Below are 26023 nucleotides of genomic sequence, written 5' to 3' on the forward strand. Positions count from 1 at the left end.
GAGAAACTGAAAATGATGTGAAGCTCCACAGGATTTGTTTACGTGGAGCTTTTTAAAAGATCTCAGTTACATGTATGATATACCAGGTGCCAGATACTACTTGTGAGAGAAATACAAAATTCAATATCCTGAGTATTTATTTATGCCTCTGCTCCAGCAACAGCCGTGGCTGGAGGCGTCATGTTGTTGGATCCTCCGTCTGTTCATTTATATGTACGTCCCATTCTTGTAAATGTGATATCTCAGGAACACCTGAACTCACTTTCCTCAAATTTGGCACAAACGTCCACATGGACTCAAGGATGAATTTAGACACTAAACTTTTAGAGGTCAAAGGCTACTTAGACCTCCCAAACATGTTTTTCAGCCACAACTGAATAATTAATATGTTTGATAACACAATTTCACACACAAATGTCTAATGGGATAAAATGATGATGTGATGACAGTGTATATCCAAAGGTCAAAGATCAGCTTCACCATGATATAGTAATATTCTACAAAAAACCCTACTCTTTTCTGGCGATTATTCAATGCCATATCTCAGGAGCAGAAGGCGAGACATTTGGTCAGATAATGAATTGGTGACACTAATCTTGGGTGTCCAAGATTAGTCTAAGTGATTGTGTTGATCTTCTGCTCTCCTGGGTTGATGATGTGTGTCAAGCATCCACGCTTCCCCCAAAAAAGACACTTCACAGAGTGGTGCATGAATGAGTCCTTAAACGCAGAAATGAGGCAGCATTTTTGCACTTGCTGTTCACTTGTCTGGAAGTCAGTGTGTTTTTTATGAGTTTTTAGCTGGATGCTTTAAATAAGGTATGTCTTTAACACAAGCTGATTACATTTTTTTTTTTACCTTTTAGTTCCACGACATAAAATACATCAGTAAATACCCCACTCTTGAATTTTGAAGCTTCCGCGTGTCTTAAAGAGACTGGTGCTAACAAGTGGCCAAATCATTACACCGTACGCAGCTTTACAGCCTCGTTGTGGTGGTGACATTAAAGTCAAGGGACCGTAGTGTAGTTTGTCTATAACCTAGTGTTAGCTTTTTACTTCTGGCGATTGCATTTACGCTTCATAAAACATAAAAGTTGTTTTCATTGGTCAAGATTATCTTGCTGAACAGAACATGTAAGTATCATAAACTTATGTTTGCCACAGAGCTGATTTTCTCCAATAATCAAATCCAATAGAACAAATCCTACTGACTTTTTCTGAGTGAACCAGGGCGACAAAAAAACCCATCATCCCTGCAGCCCTCAATACCTTTATTTCAAATTCCTTTTAAGCTTTCACTACATATATTGTAGAAGTCTGGACAGACATGGATGTAAACTGCAACTTGAGTGGTTGGAGGAGGCATACAGCCTCATGGCAGTATTTTTTTTTTCTCAAGCAAAAACACTACCTGTTGTTGCCTACATTGCTTCATTGGATATGTCGTGTTCAACTTGGACAAATTAAACAATCAATTAGTTTTGAATTCATGTTGCAACAGCACGAAATGTGAGACACAAAAGGAGGAAATACCACTTGCAGGGGATGTATGATTCTTAGTTTATTTTAATGTTGTCTTTGTTTTTGTGTTTTATTAACGTATTCAGTTGTGCACATGCTTCAGTGAAAAATGCAGAAGGTGTTTCTGACGCCAAGGCCCATGTTAGTAGTTTTTAGATACTATATGAGATACGATTGAGCAATTCCAGTAACAGGTAACTGCGTAACAGATAAAAGTCTCAAAACTTCTGCACAGCTGTTTGTAGTACAGACAGGATTACAACTTGTAATACTCTGTTGAAAGTCACAAAGTAGTCTACCAGGAATGTGGGCTTTTATGTTATTAGCCAAATGCTGAGGTTGCATCATGTTGCAACAAACAAACCTGCCGCAACTTTTGCCAGACGACCTGCGTTAGCACCATGCTGTCGCCAAACTGAATGATTCAATTCAAATGACTGAGAGGGCTGTGTTATTACATGCAGGGCTCAAGTTTGTCTGAACTCACCTTAAGGCCAATTCATTGGGCTAGGGTCTGCACTGTATGTACTGATCCCCATCCTTTGTCCTGTTCTTAAGTGGTTGCACAAACAGTTTTCTTTTTTGACTTAGTGTTCAGCCAGTCAATTACAATAAGCAAAGAACCTCTTATTGCTATCAGGAGGTCACCATTATGTTTTCTTGTTTGCATGACTTGCAAGTCTGTACCTGTTTACGAGTATCCTGGAGTTTGATCAAACCTTTAAAAATGTTTTTTGGTTAGCCAGACGTTTCAGGTATTCTGAAGTTTTGGATGAATTTGCCAGAAAGCATGTAAAGCTGCCATCTTTTTGTGCAAGCTCAGTTTTAAATTTCACGTACATCTTACTATAAGTAGGGATTCAGAATGGAAATGCAGCTGGACTGGTTGCTCTTTTTCATGCAGTTCTTCTGTCTGTCTGGACACCTAAGGGTGTGATTACAACCATAATGGAGCTGAGCACTGTGTGAGACCGTTAGTCATTCTCCCAGAGCCGAGTAAATTAATATACAGTGTTATCAAAAAGGAACTGCATTGTTATGTGGAGAAAACTGATTTGTGCGACTGCCTTTGTCGATGAAATAACACGCTCCTTTCTGCTGCTGTTACAGAGGCAGCCCAGGTGGAGAAGCCTGTGACGACCATTGCTACCCAGTCCCAGTCGTCATCCTCTGGCTCAGGGAGCTTGAACCCTTCATCGGGGCCCCCTGGATCATCAGCCTCCACGGTGCCCGTGTCTCCGGTCCTGCAGTCGCCCGCCCCTCCACTACTCCAGGACCCCACCTTGCTTCGCCAGCTTCTCCCAGCACTTCAGACCGCCCTGCAGCTCAACAATGCCAGTGTGGACATGGCGAAAATCAACGAGGGTAAATAAAATGCACGATACATATGTAGTTTTTACGTTCAGTGAGCTGCAGTGGCTGTGTTTGACGAGCACTAGTTACAGGGTGATGCTTTGAAATTATATGGTGCACTGCTTCCTCAGCTTGGTCTGACTTCTCAGTGTCAGAGGTGTTGACATGACATGATGATGTGTCCTGTGGGCCTGAGCACAGGATTGAGACCAATCTAACTTGAGATCTCCATGGTTCTACTGTGTTTGTACTGCTGTCTGGACAAAGAATGCTTCATGTCTGGGTACTCTTGAAAAGAAGTATTTGTACAATCCTGTTGGAAGGCAAAAGTGTTCATAGTTGTTTCAAACTGTTGGAAAAGCGAGTCGCCAGAGAGGGGCGAGATGCAGTAATTGTAAATAGTCTCTAATAGAAATCAGCTGCTGAGCCTGCACATATATCCCATTTGAGCTTGCAGCCGTGATGGATTGTCAGGCACAGTGCCCTCTGATCTCAGTGTTGAGAAGGTGTAGGGGTTTCAGATGCTGTTTGACCACCTGACAAGCACTTCTGTTGGAGTACACAATGAATGACTGGCCTGACAGTCAGTGTTGTGCCAACACTGAGCAGAAAACTTGGCTGACATTGCACAGGGCACCTCATGCATCCTGACTGACTGAGTTATGAGGTCCAACCCAAGAAGCAGCAGTGTATACGTACACCTATCTTAACACTCTGTGGCTTAAGCTACCCTACCTTTTCAGTGATGTTGTGTCCAATGTCCCTGATGCATTACTTCTGAAAGGATGCAGTAAATGTAGGGTACGCACCTGATTATATTCCCTGATAATGCTACAGTGTGAACATCAAATCCATGCTGGAATCCTAAAAACAGGTTGCATGACTTTACTGGTTTTGAAAGTGTCTCTCAAGTCACGGAAAGCACTGAGAGTGTAACTTGTTATTATCGTACTGTGTTTTTGTTCGGGTGCTCTGCACAGACCTGACTCCTGCCCGCCGCCTGCTCTCATCTGCAGCTCTCGTGAGCTCTGTGATGGCGGTGTTGGTGGGGCAGAGTACACAATAAACAGATTTTTAGGTTCATAAAATGTACCTGAATTCTCGAAAAATCATATGTAGGATATTACTACAGACATTCATGTTATCTTAAGTGCAGCGTCCACTGTGACAGCAGATAGTGTGTAGGCTAAAACTCATGTTGATGCTTTGCCGTAGAGGGGATGCAACATGTTTTTTTGTTGTTTTTTTCCCCATTATAATGCTACATTGTGATTTTGGGATTGTGCCGCTGATAGATTATCTATTGACGTGATGATGACCTTGTGATGTTTTACTGTCCAGAGGATGCAATGTTTTGAAATAATATTTTCAGTGATGGCTGTCATTCTCTTACCAAAAAGAAAGAGAACGAGCATGCTTCTCAAAATGTTGAGCTATTAAATCTATACAATAGCATACTTATTTTTTTAATGGGTCATCAAATAAAAGTTCTGTCTCTATGGGATTATCACATATTACTAGGGTTGCAATGATATGAGATTTTCACGGTACGATAACTGTCTCTGAAAACTTTACGGTATCACGGTATTACAGAATTTATATTATTATCCATCAGAATGACTAGGCCTGTCACGATAACAAATTTTGCTGGGCAATTAATTGCGTCAGAAAGTATTGTGATACGCCATAATATTGCGTAATATTGTGATTTTAAGATCATTTTTATTATTGTTGTAATTTTGCTGTTTTTAGACCCTTTTTTAAACTTATATAATGATGATAAAGGCATATTGATGCAAGTACACCCTTTTAAAAGAGAAATAAACATTTATTTAACAAGAATATTTAGGAATGCAAAAAAGAAAATGTAAATATCCGAAATAACGCGTAAAAAATATAGAAATAAATAAATAAATACAAAAAAATAGACTGTCAGTCTCTCGCTCTCAGGTGTGCAGCTAAGTTGGTTGTATTCGCTCTTTTTGTTGAGATGATTTTAGAACAAACCCGGCACACCGGCTCGTCCAAATAACTGGGCTCCCCTCTGTCATTTGGTTTAAATCCAAAACACTCCCACGCGTGGCATTTGGTTTAGGAACAAGTTCCCTGTCTTTCTCTGACGCTCAACTCTCTGTTGTTTTCTCCGCCTCGTCTCCCCTTTACGAAGATCGCACTGTGTGTGTGTAGCCCATAGCCCCGCCTCCCCCACAGAGACAAAGACACTCAATGACAAGAGCTTTCCCTCCGTTCATTACGCTAATGAACCAACTCACCTGGCTGCCAGATGATGCACGGCAGTGAACGCTCTTGTTGTCTAGTCTCTTTGGTGGAGAGAGACGAGGAAAACAAACACGCATGAATACGGCAATTAATCACGGCCAGAAAAGTTACCGTCTGCCTTTTAATTTACTGTGCAATTAACTGACTTATCGCATATCATGACAGGCCTAATGCCCTCTATACACAGTGCGATTTTAGCAATCTTATAAGACCATTGCATGACACACGGTGAGATGTGGATCTAATAAACTTTGGTACGACGTCAAGTTTAATGTGCAGATTGTACGATGGCTGTTCACTACTGAATCGCAGGTTGCGACGTACGTCAATATGCAACATCATCAGCGTGCACCGCATCAGCCTACTTCATCCATCTGCGCCACCATAGGTAGCTTGCTCACCTGGAAGTTGCAGTTCCTCCGCAATTTCCTTCCATGCAGCATCTCTTTTCTCGCGGTCATGATAGCAGCTGGAGGAAACATCAAATCAACAAGGCTTCTGCTGCCACAGCTCCACCAAACTTTCCTCTTTCTGGGAGTTCCACAAACTTCTTTTTGTTCGTTTTACCTCCATGGCAAGCGATCATTTGTTTGGGTTTAGTGCTGGTGACGCGGTGACCATTGCGTCATTTCATGCTGCATTTCTATTGGTTGATTTGTAGACGTAGGTCGTAGCAGCTGTCACACTGTGAGATAGTCATCCTAAATCTCTGACACCATCAGAATTTTATCTCAGGTTATCTTTGGTCGCAAGACGTTGACAACGGCCGTCCTTGAACCTGTCTCACAGTGCGACGTAAGACCACTGTTTTAGAGCCACGACCAAAGATATCGCCACGTTTCTCCCATGATGGTCATCTTTCGTCTGGGACAGCCCAAAATCGCTCAGTGTATAAAGGCCTTAAGAATGTCCCTAAAATATTGTAGATAAGTAAATGTAGAGACAGACGTAGCTGCATGCTGAACGCTTATCCAGCAGGTTTGTGTAGAAAGTCAGTGCTCTGCTGCTGTTTCTGGTTTTTGTATGCATATGATTATAAGCAAAGATGACCTCATCATAACGGCCCTCAGAGGTTAGTCGATGTGGGTTGTGAACTGAATCAGGTTAGAAATGGTGATCATGCCTCCATCAAATAAACACAGCACGTGACAACTAACATCACCTTGTTCTTTGACTAAATTTACCTTACAGAGCATAAAATTACATACAGAGCAGAATTGGGCATACACACATTGCAGCTGTGATAAAACTGTTATAAAGGAAGGGGGGAGGGCAGAGGGTACAGTCAGTGTTAAAGTGCATAAGCTAGCTTGAACAGGTGGGTTTTGAGACGGGATTTGAAGTATGTTAGGCTGTGGGACTGTCGGATGTGTGGAGGTAGGGAGTTCTAGAGCCTGGGGGCAGTGCAGCCCATTGTGCTGAGGTGTGAGGTGGGAATGGTCAGGAGATGAGCAGAGGAAGAGCGTAGGGAGCAGGAGGGGTGTACTCCTTGAGGAGGTCAGAGAGACAGGTGGGGGCGAGGTTGTGGAGGGCTTTGAAGGTGAGCACAAGGATGCTAATTGTCCGTCTTTGTTGGTTTTTTCTCTCGTGTTGTCCTGTTAATGCTCTGTCTTTTGGAGTGTTTGATTTGTTTCAGCATGACAATGTTACTAGTGTTTATTATGGGACACATTACTGTATTTGACTGTCAAATCCACTCTGCTCCACTGTAGAAACCACTCTTAATAGTAGGACTTAATGCACCAGTGCAGGGGTTAACACTGTCTGTTTGCCTCTCCCCAGTTCTCACAGCTGCTGTCACACAAGCTTCATTACAGTCGATGCTCCATAAGATCCTCACTGCTGGACCATCAGCTTTCAATATCACTACTATCCTTTCTCAAGCTGCTCAACTCTCCAACCAAGGTAAATGAAGCCAACGCTGTCCCACTGCTGTGTGCACATGTAGTCATTAGTGTGTGCTGTGTAATGACAGCTTGGCCAGTTGAGAGAGGGGACCTTTAGGGTTTCCTGTCTGTTTCCTGTGGGGTAAATGGTGATAGCATCACCTAACTGACAATCAATTTCCTAAGTTGTACTAAACTCAAGACAACTGATCATCTGTGCACTCAGTGTTTTTCTTGCTGGGTATCAAATAGTAGATGGTAGTAGATGATATTGATCCCGTGCATTGTCTTTCTTTTGTGTGTGTGCATCTAGCAGCTCAGCAATCGAACCAGTCACCCATGTCGTTAACATCGGACGCCTCATCGCCTAGGTCTTATGTTTCTCCAAGGATCAGCACACCGCAGACCAACGCTGGTCCCCTTAAACCCCTCCTCAGCACGCAACCGGTCATCTCACAGACAAAAGTAAGGCACAGGAATTCAGTGTGTTCAATAAGCATGTACAGCATCCAGCTGGGTGGGAAAATTTTGGGACGTTTTCCTCTGGTATCTCAACCAGACACTTGAACTCTCATTTTTTTAGGTGATGCATGTTGTTAAGGAATGATGACAAATGTATTTAATGAAGCTTACCATCAATAAGCTTGTGTCTTCATCATGTTGAGATGCTTTGTCTTGATGTGGTGTTTCTGACTTGCTGTGTTCAGGTGAGCACGCCAGTAGGGAAACAGGCATCTCATCCCCAGCCCACATCCCAACAGTCCCTCTCCAGCGATAAGCAGCACAGTCACGATGCCACCACGGCCTCCCCGCGCACCCTCCAGCGCCAAGGGTAGGTACAACCACACGACTTGCCCAAAATTTAAAAAGAGGAGTGAACTATTCTTTGACCAGCACATGCAAGATCTGCCATCATTGTCTAAAATATCTCAGACTTGTAAAAGCCACGAGCACTGACGCACTTCTGTGTGAAACCATCTCCACATGTAGGCGAACAGAGTGGAAATACTTCATCTGCAAAAATGTCAAACAGCCCATTCATATCAGCTCATGAATGGAGTTTTTATCATCACACAAGAAGCTAATTCCTGACTGCAGATTGTCTTCATTGTGTTATGTTGTGGCACCATCTGCTGTTCATCGACGGAACAATGAGCAGCTGCTTCATTCAACAGTCTCATCTGGATTCATTGAAGTCATTCATTGCTTTTTGTGTCACGGTTTCCTAAAGGGAGGCAATTAGTGGTTATTTTAATTAAAGTCAGCGTAGAAGATAACTGTCATTGTGTTTCTCTGGGCACATTGTGAATAGATGCAGTGTTTACACAAATATTTAATTACTCATGGCAGAGTGCAGTGTCGCTGATAGCTTCAAAGTGAACAACGTGCTCAGAAGTTTCATCAATGACGAACTGGAAACCGAAGATGAGCATCCACGCTCCAGTTTTTAGCTCGCAAGTAGCAAAACAGACTCTTGTCAGTTCATTCAGTCTGTCTGTCTCTCGGCCACACTTATAGTTTTCTCCTGTTTTCCACTCTGTGATCCCAAAATAACACTCACTCAAACTCGCTGGGTTTACAGTTAGAGACATTTGGCTGTTAGTTAGATCTATAAAGTTGTAGAATAACACCGTGTCTACACCAGAATATTTTTTCAGTCACCCATCTTGACATTTGTCCCTGGCTGTGGAACAACGTGCACTTTAATGCAACCAGCTTTGACCCAAAATGTGAAGGGGGCTTTAAAACATATTTTCTCTGCTTGAGCTCTACACATGTGGTTGTTCATGGACCTGTAAGTGCCGTCAAAGTGCTTCTGAGTGCACAGCAGTACTATGACTGAACAGAGCCAGTGTAGACACTAACAGAGAACTGTAGCAGCTGCTTTTGTTGGTATAGACATCAGTTTTTCCGCAGCAGGGTTCGAAATACCTCATGCATATGCAACATGTTGCCCGTAAAATTTGAGCTGTGCGTGTAGATTTCTGCGGTACATGCAGCGGTGCACGTAACTGACAACTCTAATGCATATTCAAGACTCGTGCATGGAGGGACAACACAGCACAACACAGGGCAACAGCGGCATTGAAAACCATTGTAGATGAACCAACTATGGTCGCTGCCGCACCACAGTGAAGTCAGTTTTAAGGTTGACAGACATTCACTTCGGACAAAGCAGCTTCCTCCCACCTGTACTCCACTGGGTGCAGCTGTGGTTGCCGGCAGAGCTGATTGCAGCCCATCTGGACAAATTTTTTTGATTCCACTAGATGTGCACCAGCGAGTTTCAGAAGTCTCGCCTGATGTTGGCAGTAGGACAGTTAGCTCACCTCAACCCTCAGTGTGACTGCTGGGAGCTGGCTTACGTTTCATCAACGTATTACTATTTAACACACAAATAAAATCTTTTTTAGTATCTTTATGCTTACTTATTAGTGAAAATTATACTAAAAAAATATACTAAATTTGTCTCATGTAATACAGTTATTTTCATTATTATTATCATTATTATTATTTTCATAAATTGTGTCCAAGTGACTCAGGTATATATACTCAATATATTTTAGGGTTTTCTCAATTTTTAAAACACATTTTTATGGAAAAAAAAAAAGATTTATTTCAATATCAGTGGGACATTTAGCTTCAGTCACACTCACAGACGGCATTGAAAGCTTTTGTTAACAGGGGAAGTTGATATTGAGGCAGCGAGGTCAAGTTACAGTCAGAAATATTTATGTATTTATTTACTTACGTGATTATGTTTTAATGTAATATAGAAGAAAGTCCTCAAATAAATACTTGCGTGCTTTAAAAAATAAATAAAAAAGTTTCCATTCAGTTCTCTTGAGATGGAGAGGATCAGATATATTAGAGTTGAGCAGGTGAATTTATTTGATGCCATTTTGCAACCTTTTATTTTGTATCTGGAGAAGATATCAGTGTAATGCCATTTGCAGATTCTTGTTACCAATCTAATGAAGGATCCTTTGATTTTGTTTTGAGTGTCTCAGTTGGGTGCCTTGTTTTTCTAATGTGTTTTTTTTAATTAATTCTAAAAGAGAAAAGTGTCTTATCAGTTTTGTAAATGCACTAATTTTCTTTATTTGTATATATTTACTTAGGATCTGTGACACCACTCGGAATAAAATGCTTTATCGTAAATTAAAAGAAAAAAAAAAAGTCTCCATATTAGTTTTGCTGAGAGGCTGCTCAAAATGTTTCTGATTAAATAAAATTTGAAGTAGTTTCTCTGTAAATTACTGTGATTTCAGTCGGATTTGGCCCAACTGTGGCTTAAGGACAAATACACCCAATAATGCAGAAAAACTTTCTTTCTTTTTTTTTTTTTGTGTGTAAGTAAATTTAATTTTCAAAGGTGCACAGACAAAAGTGTTTTCCACTGTCTTTTGAGACTTTCTCAACTCAAGATTTAGTTATTTTTCACATGAAACCTTGATGACACTGAGCTGCTTAACCAAAATTATTTTCCTGCAGTTGTTTATTAACTGAGACCCGTATTCTGCGATCAGCTACACTCATATGATCACATTGTTTGTCGATGTGACGCTCACATGCTTCCTCCACCTGTGTTGATTGCAGCAGTCAGAGGAGTCCCTCCCCGGGTCCCAACCATGTCTCCTCCTCCAGCAGCAGCACCGCCCCCAACTCTGCCTCCGCTCCCCCCACCGCCTCAGCAGCCCGGCCCTCCTGCTCCTTCACCCCCACCCTCGCTGCCCACTTCAATGAGAATCTTATCAAACACGTGCAGGGTTGGCCTGCCGAGCACGCAGAGAAACAGGTTTGTACCACCGACATTTCACCATCATCTCTGTTATTGACAACCTAACGTCACTGTGGCTGATTCTAGTTTTTCACTGGAAAATTTGTTTTGTCTGACCAAGGCATCAAGACTACGTGAAGAGGCTCACACCATGGGGAGCATCTGTATGTCTGAGAACTGCACCGAGCTCAAAAACCTCCGATCCTTGGTCAGAGTCTGTGAAATACAAGCAACATTGCGTGAGCAGAGGTGAGGATACATTTTTGGTCTAGAGGCATGCACCTGTTGGTGTGTAGACCCAGGTTCACACTACACGACTTGTCAGATCGCTTCAATGTCACCTCACACACCTGTCTGTCTTGACATTGCGATTTTTATACTACGGCCCCGTTTCCACAGAGTACAGCTCAGTTCGGCACGCTTTTTTCTGTTTCCACTGTGAAAAGTTGTGGATGGTACCAGTTAAGCTTATACAGAAACATTGAGTCCACATATCACCTTCTCATCCCCTCTCTGTCTTTCCCTCTCACACCTTGAAGAGTCCTGCTCGTCTCTGTCCTCAACTCATGTCTGGCGCTCTCATTAGCTGAAGCTCACCGGTCAATTCCCCATCAGGTCCAGATATTTAGCCTGCTAGATATCTGGGGAGCGTCTGCGATGCATCAGTGAGCCTCTTAGCTTGCGTCTTTGAAGCACTGATTGGCGAGCACTGAGCCAGGACTGATTTTCCTCTGAGCTTGGGCTTTGTCATGGAGCTCCTTGAACTGCCTGCAAGCTCAAAATCAGGGCTAAAGTCGTGTAGTGTGAACAAGGCATCTAAGTAACCCTTGATCCAAGTACACACACAAATACTAACTGTTCTCTTTGTCTCCCACAGGATACTGTTTCTGAGACAGCAAATCAAAGAACTTGAAAAGTTGAAGAATCAGAATTCTTTCATGGTCTGAGAACTTCTGGTGGCGAGTCGAAGCGGGAGGTTGCGGGGGAAAAGGGGGAAGACCCATTGCACATAGTTGGAAGCTGGAGGGAGAGCAGTCGTTCAGTTCCTCTTGAGCCCAGTCTTAACACACGCAGGAGCTGCAGTCGGGTTGGCTTTGGACCGATGGGGCTGGGAGAGCCAAGAGGGAGACATGAAGAGCTGTTGGAGGGGGAGGGTGGGGTGGTTTACAAGACTCTGTTTTGTAAAGACCCACTGCGGGGAAAAAATGTAGATTTCTTGTAGATGTTATTATCTATGTTGTAAATATGTTTTGTAGATTGAAGCCATGGAAAGCCATGCCTATCAAAGCTTTTGACATCCAAACTAATCAACGCCTAGGCGGCTACGTTCATTAGCTAGCCTTTCGTTCATGTTAACTCGTCTGCAGACTTAAAGCTTCATTTTGTCAATTCATAGATCATTGAACCATTGAGCGTGTGTGACCTGCACGTTAACAGAGGAGGATGTTTGAAGCCATTTATATACACAGAAGCCTAGCATAAAAACATAATACACTGGTGTCATTGTAGTTTCTTTCCTCAAATATTGGTAATCTGATTACTCTGTTTAGATTCTCTTCCTGTGCCCTTCTTCTTTGGGTGAACTGTAACCTGTACTCAGGCGCTGTGAACATCCCCTCTCTGCAGGTCTGTCACGACTGCTCACTACGGTTCAGTGATCTACTTGCAGCTTCTGGTGGCCCTGCATGTCCCAGTCTGAAAAAAACAGTGCCTGGTGGTGTGGTGGAGTGAGTGATTTAAAAAAACAAAACAAAAAAAAACATTTTAAGAGATGTGATGGCGTGCTGCTTTGGACCATTCCCACCATCCCCTCCCCCTGGCCTCAGCCCTGCCCTGCCACACCCTCTCAGAGACATCAACACTTCACACCCTCCATGTAGTTTTTCCTTTGTGTTCCAACACTTTCGGTTCCTCTTTTCTCCCCTCTCCGACACTTCTCAAGACGAGGTGGGTACCACTGGTTCATTCCTTTGTACAGTTGTTAACATACAGTGGAGTTCTAAGAAAGAGGACGCAGAGTAAAACAAAAAAAAAAAGGTTTTATTTATAAGAGTTGTAGTGACGAGCAGTAAATCACAATGATATCCACGTATTTTTCATTTGCACCCAGTTTAGGTGTGGTGCTCCAGCTACAGCGGGTTTAGAGACGGATGTATGTGGATCGCCTCTTGTGTCAGAGCAGGGCGACAAGAGGTCACAAGGTCAAATGTGAAATGTATGTATTGTAATAAACATGTTCAACTAAAGCGAGCACTGGTTATTTTATTGGAGTTTATTTGGTTCATTCGCTAGTGCCTTGTCCAAAGTCTTAAGTCTCATTTTACCTGCAAAGCCCCGCGTTTTATTTTCATCCTGTTCAACAAGATCTTTTTCTGGCACGTTCCGCCCCTCTTATTGTTTCCTGTCCCCCACTGTTGAAGAGCAGGGTCCTAAGCTGCATAAAGGCCTGTTTTTCCCCCACCATACTATCTATTGAGTCTATAACTGAACTGCACCACACATTCAGTAAAGGTGACCACATCATTGCTTTGTATATTGTTTCCTGAAGTATATTGACAAATGAAATAAAATATGCCTCGCCAGGGCCATGTTGTTCTTGGGTTTTTCATGGTCCCCTTAGCTTCCATTTCATGTGTCTGACTTAGAAATAAAAAAAGACAGGAGAGCGGCTTGTTATTTATGGGAGGTCCCAAAACAGGTCCATGTTTGAGCAAATCAGAGAAGTCTATTTTTTGACTAGCTGATAAAACGAAATCCTCTACATTAACAATCAGCTACAATATTTAACTTAAGTCTGCAACACAGACAGCACCTGTAATTTCAATGGGAAGCCTCAAATCAATGGTTTCTAGTTAAACCCATGGACTCTGCTGCCCCCTGCTGGTGCTCTACACTGTGGGAACTCTGATCTCTGTTAAGAACATTAATGTTAACAGATCAAAAACAAGCATGGCTCATCTTCCTGGTATGTCCTGCACCAGTCCCAGCATGCAAAGCTGTTTTGTCATTCACAGCAGGACATTGTGGACATGACCGTAGTCTCAGAGGATTTTTAGAGTCTATAGGTTTGTTTATTATGTCAGCATCAAAGGAACAGTCCACCCAGGTTTCAGGAGCAATTTAAACAGTGAGTAGAGGCCTCATTTCCACGCTCTGAAATATTTTCTGTGGTTATATTTAAAGATATTGAATATTGTGCAAAATACTGTCAGCCAGCAGCTTCTACAAAATAATCTGTCAGACTTCTGTCGTACAATAACAAGAGTGGGACCCTGCTGCTAATGCACTGCCAATACTTATGGTTGTAAATGGTTTGTACGGCAGGGAAAGACTTCACCTGCTTCTTCAGTAGCTTTTACTTTAGTGGAAAGCTGTGACAAACACAAATGTAATGAAAGTTAGTAGTAGACTGACAATGTGGAGAAACTGAGACATAATTTTGGATTTGCACAGTTTTTCTGAGGATGTTTCGTGCAGTTCGTTTTGTATATGGATGAACATTTTCAGAATGGACTTCTTTACTTTAAAAAAAGGGGAAAATTGAAGGGGTTGTTATTTATAGGCTGTTATGCGATGGTGTCACTGGTGCATCCCACTTGGGATTGAATTGGGAATCATGGGGCTCATGAGCTGAAATGAGTTTGACACCCCTGGTCTAGATTGTTCTGCTGTGAGCTGCAGAGTGTTTGAGATATCGTCTGCAAAGATGTCCGCCTTCTCTCCAGTATAATGAGTTTTCTAAGAAGTAAGAATAAGAGTATGAAATAGAAGTATATACATAAAGCACACTCGGCTGCAAACTGCCCCGGTGCATGCTGGAGGTCACAGTGTGAAAAAAGTCATCTGAACCACGTCATCTGCAAAAAGCGGAGATGCAATTCTGAGGTCACCAAACTGCATGAGATGTATGACCTAATTTAATTAAGATGCTTTTAAGTTTGTCCATGGTTGTGAAATTTTGAGGTCAAAATTAGGAGTGTAGCATTTTATAGCATTTCTACAAACTGAGCCGAAAAAATACTTGCATGCCTTCCTCAGGTCCAGCTTACTGGTCGTACCCTCTTACACCTGCAGAGGGCGGTAACTGCATCATCTCTTCTCCCTGAGAAAGTTGACTGAATGACTCACAATTAAAAACCATCCCAGCAAACCCAATACTTTCTGTAGACCATAAAACATTGTTAAAAAGAAAATGTAATATTTCTTAATATCAGTGATTCACAGTGACGTACAGAGTCTTGTAGTGAGCGAGACACAAAACAAATTGGGATACAATGACTTTACATGTGAATAGAGGGTATTATAGCTTTATTTTTCCCAATTTTCTGCTTTATTTGTGTGTATAGAAAGTGAATTCAACCTCTTGTAAAGTATGGGAGAATGGGACTGGCTCATACAATAGGTTTATTAAACAATTATTACCATTAAAAAGTTTGAAGTGAGAGATATAGGAAGTTTTTCCTTAGCTAGGCTACAAGATGTGGTTGTTAGCTATGTTGCTAGCTAAAAAGAACCCAGTTGTGGATGCTTGTCAGTTTTTCGGGGTGGTTTGTTACAAACCCTGTTGTCAGGTAGTCAAAGCATTACAGTATGGACAGTAACTGTCCAGAAATGTAACTACACATCGCAGCGACGCAGACCTCCTGTTTATTTCTGTAAGCTGAAACCATTTCCCTCAGTGGAAACAAAGTTTAATTTACTTTAATTTCACAGATAAGAAACAATAAATTGTGAAGACAATAAAGCCTCCACAAAAATAGCATTTTAAGTCTTGTGTGTGATTTATCCTGGCTTCATATGAGCAGAGGAAATCTACGCTCATCGCTAGGCTAATTTATACAATGTAAAATGCCATAGGCTTGTGCTAATAATGTTAGCATGTTGTATTTGTGGGGAAAATGTGTCCAGATAAAGACAAGTGTTTGTCTGTGAATGCTGCGAGTTATAGTGAAGCTGATTTGTGTACTTGTGTTTGAAATGGTCTCTATTAAGCCATGTTTAATGTGTGTTTAATGTGTGTTTCGAAACAGCTAAACTTAACAGCACTTCTCAGGAACTCGACCGCCCACGAGTGTTTTGGAGGTGTAACTGCAGAGTCACACAGACACATGAAGCGAGAATGAATCTACATGTTAAAGACAAAGCTCATTTATTTGTATGTTTATTAATGATATTAAGCTTTTTTCCAGTTTATATACCAGAACAGCTCCTCACTGCAGATCTTTATTCTTTTCAGTCCATACTGCGAGGCACTTAGTGTACAAGGTAGCTCACAGAGGCTGAGCCTGATAAGTCAGGGTACACCACTCTGGCTGATCAAACAATGATCTCCAAAGTCATCTGTGATAAGAGAACAGAGCGCGGCTGAATTAATTCTCAACATAAAACAAGTAAAAACAAAAGGTGGATGCTGTCAGTTTCCTGTCTGGCAGCTCTCCAGATAAACCCTGCATGAGTGCTTGTGAATGCAGAGGCTGTAACCCAATCTGTGACATCAAAGCTGCTGCCAACAGTTTCCCTGCACGTCTACAGTATGGATCCACATAACTGCAGGAGCTCTCGCTCTGATGCTCTGATGCTCTGATGCTCTGCTCCATTATCACCAGGAGAGTAAAAGACGGTGGAGGATGGAGACAGGCTGCCTGTCTCTGATTCTTCAGAGACCTTGATATGGCTAACATCAAAGAGAGAGGAGGAAGCTGGGAGGTGTTGGAGGAAGTCTGTCTGCTCTGGTGTGTGTCCTCATGTATCATGGAGAGAGCCAGTCTGAGGTTTGATCTTCAAAGTGGGAATATTTGTGTAAAATATGCTCATTTTGGGCGCTCAGGACGCCTTCAAAGAGCTTGGTTTAGACCTGTTTAAGGCTGAATTTAGAATCCAGACATGGTTTGGGTCGCCCACTCTCTCAGGTAGACTTGACCTCCACTCCCCCTCCTCCTCCTCCTCTTCCTCCTCCCATCGTCTCAGATGAAGCCCAGCCATCGTTGCCTGTGCAGCAGGGGGGCTTTTGTTAAGCAAAGCTCCTACTGTCTGAGCCCGGTCACACCTACAAGTATCTCCTAATGTGTGAAAGCAGACACAAGCTGCAGGGTGTAATCGCTCCCTAAAAGGTCACGTACATGAAACCCCCGAGAGCTGAGAGCTTGTTGACGCTCATCCTCTCAGCATGACAAGACACACAGTTTTGTTTTCCTTCTGGTGGGCTCTTAAACATCGTACTTACTGTCTGGACATTAACATATGTCAAGGTTTTTAAGGAGATTGACATATTTCTTCTTTATCTATAGTCAGATAGATATGATTTAAAAGGGCATTACACAGATTTTATATATATATATATATATATATATATATTAAGTTTAATGGTCTCAAGGAGCGTAACTCAGCCTGTGAAAGTACCCTTGATGATGACATAGTGATGCTATTTTTATTTTATGTTATTTTATTTTACTTAATTTTATTTTATTTTGTTTTGTTTTATTTTATGTTAGTTTATTTTATATTATTTTATTTTATGTTGTTTTATTTTTGTTCTATTTTATGTTATTTTATTTTGTTTTATTTTATTCTATTTTTTTTCTTTCTTTTTAAGCAAAACTAACCCATTAAATTGAAGGTTTGGAGCTTTTGCTGGAGGAGTGGACGTTCACCAGACAGAGAAGTATCCACTTTTTTTTTGGAGGTTGACCCCTACTAGGCATTAAAAACTCAGGGTATCTTGACCCCTGCTGCTCAACTTTGACCTTTATTTTTTAGCATGCCTCTCACAAGTCTCTCACCTTTTTATAAGGGCAATTTTTTAATAACTGGAGTGTCTGTGGTGAAGATATTTTTGTAAAATAAAGCGGTCATACCAGAGTCGACCACCAGGTGGTGATGTTTGATTACCCAACACATGTGAAGGCAGAAAAAACAGGCGCTGCTGCTCTCAGTCTATTAAAGGAACATTTCTCATCATATTTAATGGAACAAAATCTAAATCCAAATGTTTTAAATGTCTTAATTCACTGACAAGAGGAGCCCCAGCCACATAAAAGCCCACGTGATGCAGTTCCCAGGTGTACAGGCCTACCTGTGCTGTCAGAGAGACAATGACACCCAGTATCACAGAAACTAATTAACCATGAGAAGCCATCAGGCATCAAACTAGTATTTCTGTTGACTTCCAGCCTTTTCATGCAGCTCTCATACAGATAAATGCTGTAACGTCAGTCGTGGTCTGGCGCCTCTGTTCAATTGCGGATAATTACGGTAATTGCGGTGAGTAGTTTTCTGTTCTGTTCCCTAAAGCGGTGTGTCACAATCTCTTGTCTGTTGGACACAAGTATGAGAACCTTTATTTACACACAGGTCTGGAGCTAAAATAAAAAATATAAACACACACACACACACACACACACACACACATATATATATATATATATATATATTAAATATTGCATATATTATTATTATTTCATTTTTTTCAATGTAGCTTTGTAAAAGATAAATAATTTTTAAAAAAAATTATTATTTATTTATTAAATATTTAAATATTAAATATAAGAAATACATATTTAATTATTTGATGAATATCTAAAAATGTAAAAAAAAATCTAATTTATTTTAATAATTAAATCAAACATTTTATATTTTATTATATATAATATATAGTATAGTTTTTTTAAAAAATATTTTTTCTTCTGATTTTTCTTAGTGTTGTTAACTGTAAAGTAAAATAAGTTATATATATTATTTTACTTTATTATAAATTGGATTTATTATTATTATTGTTTCAATAAAGCTTTTAATTATCGATTAAATATTTAAATATTAAATATTTAATTTATTTTGATAATTACATTAAATATTTTTTATTTTATTATATGTATATATCTAATATATATCATATTTTTATTAAATATTTTCTTCTGATTTTTTTCTTCTGATTAACTGTAAAATAAAATAAATCATATATATGAGAGATTAATTATTATCATTATTATTATTATCTTTGTAAAACATGCATACTATATTTGTGTCAGTGCAAAAAAGTACTTGTCACTGATACAGATCGCACGCGCGCACACGTATTTTGCATTGCTGATTGTCAAAGGGCAATTGTGTCTGTGCGCGCGCGCGCTGCGTGCGTGCGTGTGTGTGTGTCGTCTCGGTGGCGCCATGTGCCTTTTTGGATTGCTAATTTCTGTGAACGTGTGTTCGTCCTCCTCCTCCTCCTCCTCCTCCCTGCAGCAGCAGCAACAGTCTGTAGCCTGAAGCGAAGCGGCTCAGTGCGGCGTCACTCTGGCTGCCTGCACGATGACACTGCAGGTAGCTGCTACCGGCCGGGCTGACCTCACCTACACACTTAACTTCACGTATGACGTGTCAGTAATTCACCCTGGAATAATGTGTTTTATACAGTGGCATTAAATCCTTTATTCCTCCTGTCCAGTGAATGCACAGTTACACACGCAGGATGTTTGAGTGTGTTGAGCTTCTTTGGCACAACAACAGTGTTACAGACTTTAAAACATAATGATGTAAATTACACATCTGTTAGTGCACGTGTTAAAAAGTCTACTCTACATATTACATAGTGAAGTAATAGTGACCTCAGGGTCCAAACTGTGCAGCAGCAGCAGCAGCAGCAGCGCAGTCAGGCTCCAGTCTCAGAGGCGCTGCTGCTGCTGACTGAATGAGCTCTGAGCTGAGACACTGTGTTAACCTGGAGGAGTGACTGCTGCTCCCACCAATGGGATCAATCATGACATATGGAATATGGTATTATGGAAATGAAGCACGATGAATGAAGAGATTGGCCTGACCCGAGTTATCAAGCTAGAGCGTGACAGACAGGATAAAACCGGAACATGGATGATATGGTGTAGAAAATAAAAGCATCGGCTGAATTATTGTGAGGTACAGAACTTAGAATGAATGTCGAAAATATTAAGTGAAAATACAGCAGAGACTTAGTTTGTATTTTCTGATGAAAGAGTGCCTTAAACATGGGTATGATTCAACACGATGTGAGGTGATGTAGGTGAAGTAGGTGTACCATAATAACCAAATAATATCAGCGAATGTAAACAGAGTTTTGCTCTTATTTCTTTCTTTCTTTTTTCTTTTTGCAAGGCCAGTGTACATTAATAAACATCAAGATCAAGATTAACTTTATAGGGAAAGTTTGGGGAAATTTTTCTTGGGCTACACCCATACTGCAGCCATAAATAAAATAAAATAAAATAAAATAATAACTAAATAAATAAATAAATAGATAGATAAATAATAATAAAAAAAGATAAAATTTAAAAACCACAAGAAGATAAATCAATAAATAAATAAAATCAAGAGCTAAAAATACTTGACAAAATCACAAATTGTTAAATCCTCAAATCATCAAAACATTGTTGTAAATGTGTAAGCCAAGGGCTAATTTTCAACTGTTTACCCTGGACCTGAGGTTAAGATAGCCTCAAAAACAGAAAGACACAAAGGCATGCAGACAATTAAAAACATAAATGAAAACATGAATATAAAACAAGCCAAATACTTAGCACATTAAAGGCACAGGAAGCAGACAATGTCTACACTCATACATAAGATACCCCCAAACATTGCACTTTTAATTTGTACACACTTGTTCTTTTTTTTTTTTTTTTTGTATTTATTTATGAAAAAAAGTTTTAAAGCCTATTATTTAGGCCTATTATTTTGAATTTATATTCTAATTTACAATTCTATTAACTATTATTAGTAAAAAATCTAAAGTTAGAGACACTTGAGTCACTTAAGGACATCATAAAAAAATGTGGTGACAGAGACATGTACTTGTTTTTCTTAGTAATAACTGTTTTATTGTGGATTTTTGTATTAATTGTTGTATTTGTTGCATTTTAAATGTGCAAAAGTCTGAAAACGAGATTTTCAGTGTCATTGGGACTTTCTGGTTAAATAAAGGTTAAATAAATAAAATATATGTGTTATTTTGCCCTTTAGATTGTTTTTAAATGTTTTTAATTCCTTGTATAAAGCGCTTTAATTACCTATGTTGAATTAAACTTGCCGTGCCTTATTTTGAAAAGGCGTACCGGACGCAGTGTTATTACGTACTCTGCCTAACTTCCCCTCAGTGTTCCGACCAATCAGCGCGAAGGGGGCGGGGCTCTGACAGACCACAACTATTTCTCCTGCTAAATCTTGTCCGTCCGGAGTCTGCGTGCAGTCCTCGGTCCAGCAGAGTTGTCCGTCTTTCCCCGACATTATCTCCGGCCAGGAATACAAAAGTGATGCTTCACCGTGACCGGCCGCTCACAGACACACAGGAGGACCAGCGGTGACATCTTTGTTTCCCCTTCAGTCTCTACCGAGGAGTATATTTCTCTGTTTTTCTGCCTCTTTCGGCTCGAAGAAGAAGAAGACGCTGTGTGTTGCGTCCTCCAGTAATGTCGGACCGCTTCTAAAAACACGAACTTTTCAGCCTCCATGCGGGAGAGGAAACATTTCGGAGTGGTTTCTGACACTTTTGTTCCAGGCAGGATCGTGAGCTGTCGTGTTTCAGCACGGGAATGACTCATTTCTCGCCGTGAAGCTTTTAACCCGTCCGGCTCTCCGTCCAGCGGACTCTCGCTCTCCGCTGCTCCTGGATATACGAGGACTGTGTCTCTGCGCAGTAACTTGGTGTAAATGGATCGCCAGTCCAGTTTCATTTCCATTTGGCTACAACTGGAGCTCTGTGCCATGGCTGTTCTTCTTACTAAAGGTATATAGACTTTGCTCTGTGGACGGGGCATGTTTGTTAGCTTCATCAAATCAGGCTAAACATCAGTTTGCTGTGATGAAGTGCGGCCACAGCTCAGTCAGGGACCCGGACTTTACTCCCTGACCCAGACCTGAGGGTTTAATGTCAGCCAGTGTCCCTAAAATCACTTTTATCAAGATAATAATGAAGCATTTAACTTTTTAAACACTTCTTTTAAAGATCAGGGGGTTAAACCACTGAGGAGATGATTGAAAACAAACCATTTTTAGCTGTTAAACACTCAACATAGTGTTTGTTAAATCATATCTGCAGTGTTTCAACTAAAATGAACTACTTTACTTAACTTCTTTATAGATAAGTGCCTCCTTGTGCCAGCCCAGGTAGCAAAACTGTTAGTTAAACTCTTTAAAATACTCCTATGAAGTTGCAACCCTTATTAAATGACATTACATACACACAATGCACAAATCCTGCCTCATTTAAACGGCTGCTTTTATTTGTATAACTCATATGTAACTCTGCCATTCATACAAGACTGAGCAGGGCTTAAAAAGCCTCGGCCTGCTACTCTTCCCCCCCTCAGCCCACAAAGGGGCCTCTCCTTTCTAATGAAATATTCTCCAAATGACCTGCCCGGGCCCTGCTGCTCCAATCATTCACAGGGAAAACACTGATCTGATGAATGTGCTCCTGCTTTCAAAGAGGCACCACCAGCACTGACAGGAGCTGAGCTGGTCTCTGAAAACTTTCATCCCCAAGCTGCTGTATTTTTAGCTCAGTTTTTGAATGTAGTAGATGGAAACTCTTTAATTGCTTTGTTTATGGAGTTGCTTTCAATAATTTGCTGCTTTTACTTGTTGAAATGCAGCACAGCAACCAACCCAGCTGTGTATGTTAAAAGCATACACTGCATTTAGATGTATTGTCCTGTGGCACCATAAGACATGAAGTTGTTTTTGTCATATCAGGGCAGATCCTTGGCCCACATATATGTTTTTAAAAAAGAATCCACGCATGCAGTAATGAGTGGGCCCGTGTAAAAGCAGGCAGCCCGTAATGATAAGGTTGCTGGAAGCTCTGTAGATGGGACCTCAGTGCACCCTGCCCCCCCAGGCAGTCCTGACCACAAGTGAAGCTTTGCGTGCAAACGGGGGGAGAGGAGACTCCTGCGCCGCGCTCCGGCTTCTCCCCTCCCTCTCCACCTCTTTACGAGTTTCCATTTGGGTTGAAAGAAATTGACTTTGGCAAACAAACCACTAATTATAAGCTACACGGTTCCTGTTTTATAAAACAGACAAAAAGGGCCATTTTGCACGAGGAGCTCCTAAATGAAGGCATATTAGCTGAACTGATGCAAAAGTGGAATATTCCCATGAGGTCTTTAAAGCTACCTGGCTGTTTATTGCAGGGCATAGAGGACACTTTAAGAGCCCACTTTCAAAATAAAAGTATAGTGGACCACAGGCTGCTCTGGACAGAATTAAGTCTCCAAAGTGTCAGAGAAGCAGCATTGTTGTGGGATATGCTGTCATATAAAGTGACATAACTGAACTAAAACTCCTTCAAAAACCCCCACAGGGTCCTGACAAACACGCCAAACTGCTAAGCTGAAGTTTAGGTCAAGTTAAAGTCAAAATATTAGGATCTATGTGTCATAAAATATTGTATTAATATGTCCAATTTTGCTTCCCTAACTCTGCTTCTTTTGCATCCCCAGGAGAAATAAGGTGTTACTGTGACGCGCCGCACTGCGTGGCAACCGGATACATGTGCAAGTCAGAACTGAACGCCTGCTTCACCAAGGTCCTGGACCCGCTCAACGTAAACTCTCCCCTCACCCACGGGTGCTTAGACCCCATCGTCAACGCCGCGGACGTCTGCAGCAGCAGCTCCAGGGGCGCGGACGCCCTCAGCGGGGCCTCGACGCTCGAGTGTTGCCACGATGACATGTGCAACTACAGAGGCCTGCACGACCTGGCGCACACCAGGGACTCGACAGGTAAAGATGAAACCTCGTCGGGCTGTTAGGATGTTTGTTTTTCACTGAAACTGAAATATCAAATTCTCTGTAACCGGGGTTTTAAAAATGATTGGACTCTGCGGGAGGATTTTTACGATTCCTCCTCTGCAAATATTCAACATTTTCCTCTTTCCTGTTCCAGAAGCAATACGTTGAGCTGTAGGGTTCTTCAAACACTTTGCTGTTTATGGACATGCAGGCCACCCTTGCCCCCTCCTACTCTTTTTTTTCTGCTTCCCAGCTTTACAGAACTTCAGTTTGACTTTTAATGGGCTCCAGCTCTGTGCCTGGGAAGCCAGGGAGCAGCCAGTTTACCTTAAGCACTTGGAAAGAGATCAGATATATTCTTTTTTTTTTTTTATTATGTGTGCACCATGTAATTTTCCCACTGAGTAGGAATGTGCCTTGTAGAGTGAATATTCCCTGACAAGTCTGCATGTTGGGCATGAGTGCTAGCTCACAGAGTTATGAAAAGGTGCACAGAGAGGAAGGGGAGCTGTCCTGAGGGGACTTATTGTTGTGACCATGACCAGAGCAGACTATAGTTTATTAGCTCAAATTAATTTCTGGCTGTCAGTCAGGACAGGGTGACTCATTTGCTGCTCTTTCTCACTTCCTCGCTCTCAGCTGTGGTTAGTGGCATGACTGTGGAGCGAAGCCTCTCATTAAGCTACAAACAACATACATATATTCAGAGATAGTTATTAACTTTAGATCTGTGTATCTGTATGTAATAATGTGGAGCTGTAAAAACTTGTGAGCGTGCAATTAACCAGATGATTTTCTGTGTGTGTGCAGATCATAGCCGGTACCAGCCAGACAGCAACAACAGGAACCTGGTGACCCGGGTTCAGGAGCTGGCCTCGGCCAAAGAGGTGTGGTTCCGGGCGGCAGTGATCGCCGTCCCCATCGCCGGTGGCCTCATCCTGGTGCTGCTCATCATGCTGGCGTTGCGAATGCTGCGCAGCGAGAACAAGCGGCTGCAGGACCAGCGGCAACAGATGCTGTCGAGGCTCCACTACAGCTTCCACGGCCACCACACCAAGAAAGGCCACGTGGCCAAACTGGACCTGGAGTGCATGGTGCCCGTCACGGGCCACGAGAACTGCTGCCTGACCTGCGACAAGATGAGGCAGGCCGACCTGGGCAACGACAAGATCCTGTCTCTGGTGCACTGGGGGATGTACAGCGGCCACGGCAAGCTGGAGTTTGTATGATTCCTGCTGGGAGCTACGTGACTGTCGCCTCTGCGCGGACAGCCAGGGCTGCCTCTCAGTCGTTGGCTTTTGCTTTTTTACCTTAAAAAGACATTCCCATGTTTTTATCCATCGGACTGTTGGGTTTGTGTTTTTAGCTTTTTTAACCAGTGGCGAAAAAATACGAGACTGATCTCATGCCGTGTGGTTTTTGCTAGAGGAGCACTTTACTTGAAAATGAAAGGCAAAGCAACAAGGAGCTGTATTTAAACTTGAGAGGGCAGGACTGAGGTGAAGTGAGAGCTCTGTCACTGCTCCTGAGGATCCTGGACTTTCACTGAGCGCTGAAGGATTCCAAATCTGTCTTATTTGCACATTTGTAAAGAGAAAACAAGAAAAGAAAAAAGTTGTCGTTGCTTAAAACAAGAATTTTACACTGACACCAGGGTACAAAAATGAACTTGTCTGAGGAGTAAAAAAAAATCCAGTGTTTGACTGTAGGTGTGCACACTCCTCTGTGTACGAATCATGATGAACTTATTGTAAAGATTTTAAATATATATATATTTTTGTCTGATAAAACTGACCAGTGTGTGTCGTGTTCTGGGTGAATGTCCAACATCTCTCTCTGTGATCAGACTATAAGCTTGATTGTGAGTGTGAAAGAAAAACTTCCATTAAATGACTTTTTATTTATTGGATGATTCTCGTGTTTTTACTGAACGTGTAGCCGTGACACTGTGAACAACGACAAGGGAAACATACAGTCTGTGTACACTTTGCTCCTGTGGCACACATGTTGTCAGAGTGCGGTTAACAGAGGTGTATGTGTGACAGGAGCATCCTGCTTTAACAGTGTCATGTTTCAAAGCTGGGTCGCAGTTTGGCCTTGGTGTGCTCAGTGTGTGTGTAGCAAACCTGACAGTGAGGCCTTGTTTTACAGTAGAGCTGCTACGTCTGTCAGTTGTTCTTGAACCCTCTCCAGACGTCACGTTTTCAGTTTCAAATAACTTCCCCCCCCCCCCTCTCTCCCTCACTGGCTGGATTTATCCTGGAAGTAGTGGAGCTATTTATTTTATACTCACTCTAATGCCTTCATATTCTGCCTGTGTGGATGTCAGTGAAAACACTGTCCCTCCTGTGTTCAGCAGGTTGTCAGTGAGGAGGAAAACTAATACCATTTTGCTCTTTATTCAAAACATATGACTGTTGGTCTGTGTTTTTCTTGTCAAAGAATCC

General features: G+C 41.6%; 2 protein-coding genes across 3 annotated transcripts in view; both read left to right on the top strand.

The window, feature by feature from the left end:
• The window catches only part of waca (WW domain containing adaptor with coiled-coil a), a 29914-nt gene extending 16844 nt beyond the window's left edge, over positions 1-13070 (top strand). The window contains exons 7-13 of one of the 2 annotated variants that reach the window (XM_050057014.1): positions 2635-2889; positions 6940-7062; positions 7357-7508; positions 7751-7875; positions 10644-10842; positions 10946-11073; positions 11702-13070. In XM_050057014.1, the coding sequence (XP_049912971.1) occupies positions 2635-2889; positions 6940-7062; positions 7357-7508; positions 7751-7875; positions 10644-10842; positions 10946-11073; positions 11702-11771 (1052 nt within the window). In that variant the 3' untranslated portion in view covers positions 11772-13070. The remainder of the gene's footprint in view (positions 1-2634; positions 2890-6939; positions 7063-7356; positions 7509-7750; positions 7876-10643; positions 10843-10945; positions 11074-11701) is intronic. The other variant, XM_050057015.1, reaches the window with a different exon arrangement.
• A 7928-nt stretch (positions 13071-20998) lies between these two features.
• bambia (BMP and activin membrane-bound inhibitor (Xenopus laevis) homolog a) lies at positions 20999-25480 on the top strand. The gene is made up of 3 exons (XM_050057019.1): positions 20999-21568; positions 23286-23567; positions 24387-25480. Exons 1-3 carry the CDS (start codon positions 21493-21495, stop codon positions 24803-24805), a joined length of 777 nt encoding a protein of 258 aa, XP_049912976.1. The 5' UTR covers positions 20999-21492; the 3' UTR covers positions 24806-25480.
• Positions 25481-26023: the final 543 nt, after the last annotated feature.

Source organism: Epinephelus moara, chromosome 11 (assembly GCF_006386435.1).
Source record: "Epinephelus moara isolate mb chromosome 11, YSFRI_EMoa_1.0, whole genome shotgun sequence".
NCBI lineage: Eukaryota > Metazoa > Chordata > Actinopteri > Perciformes > Serranidae > Epinephelus > Epinephelus moara.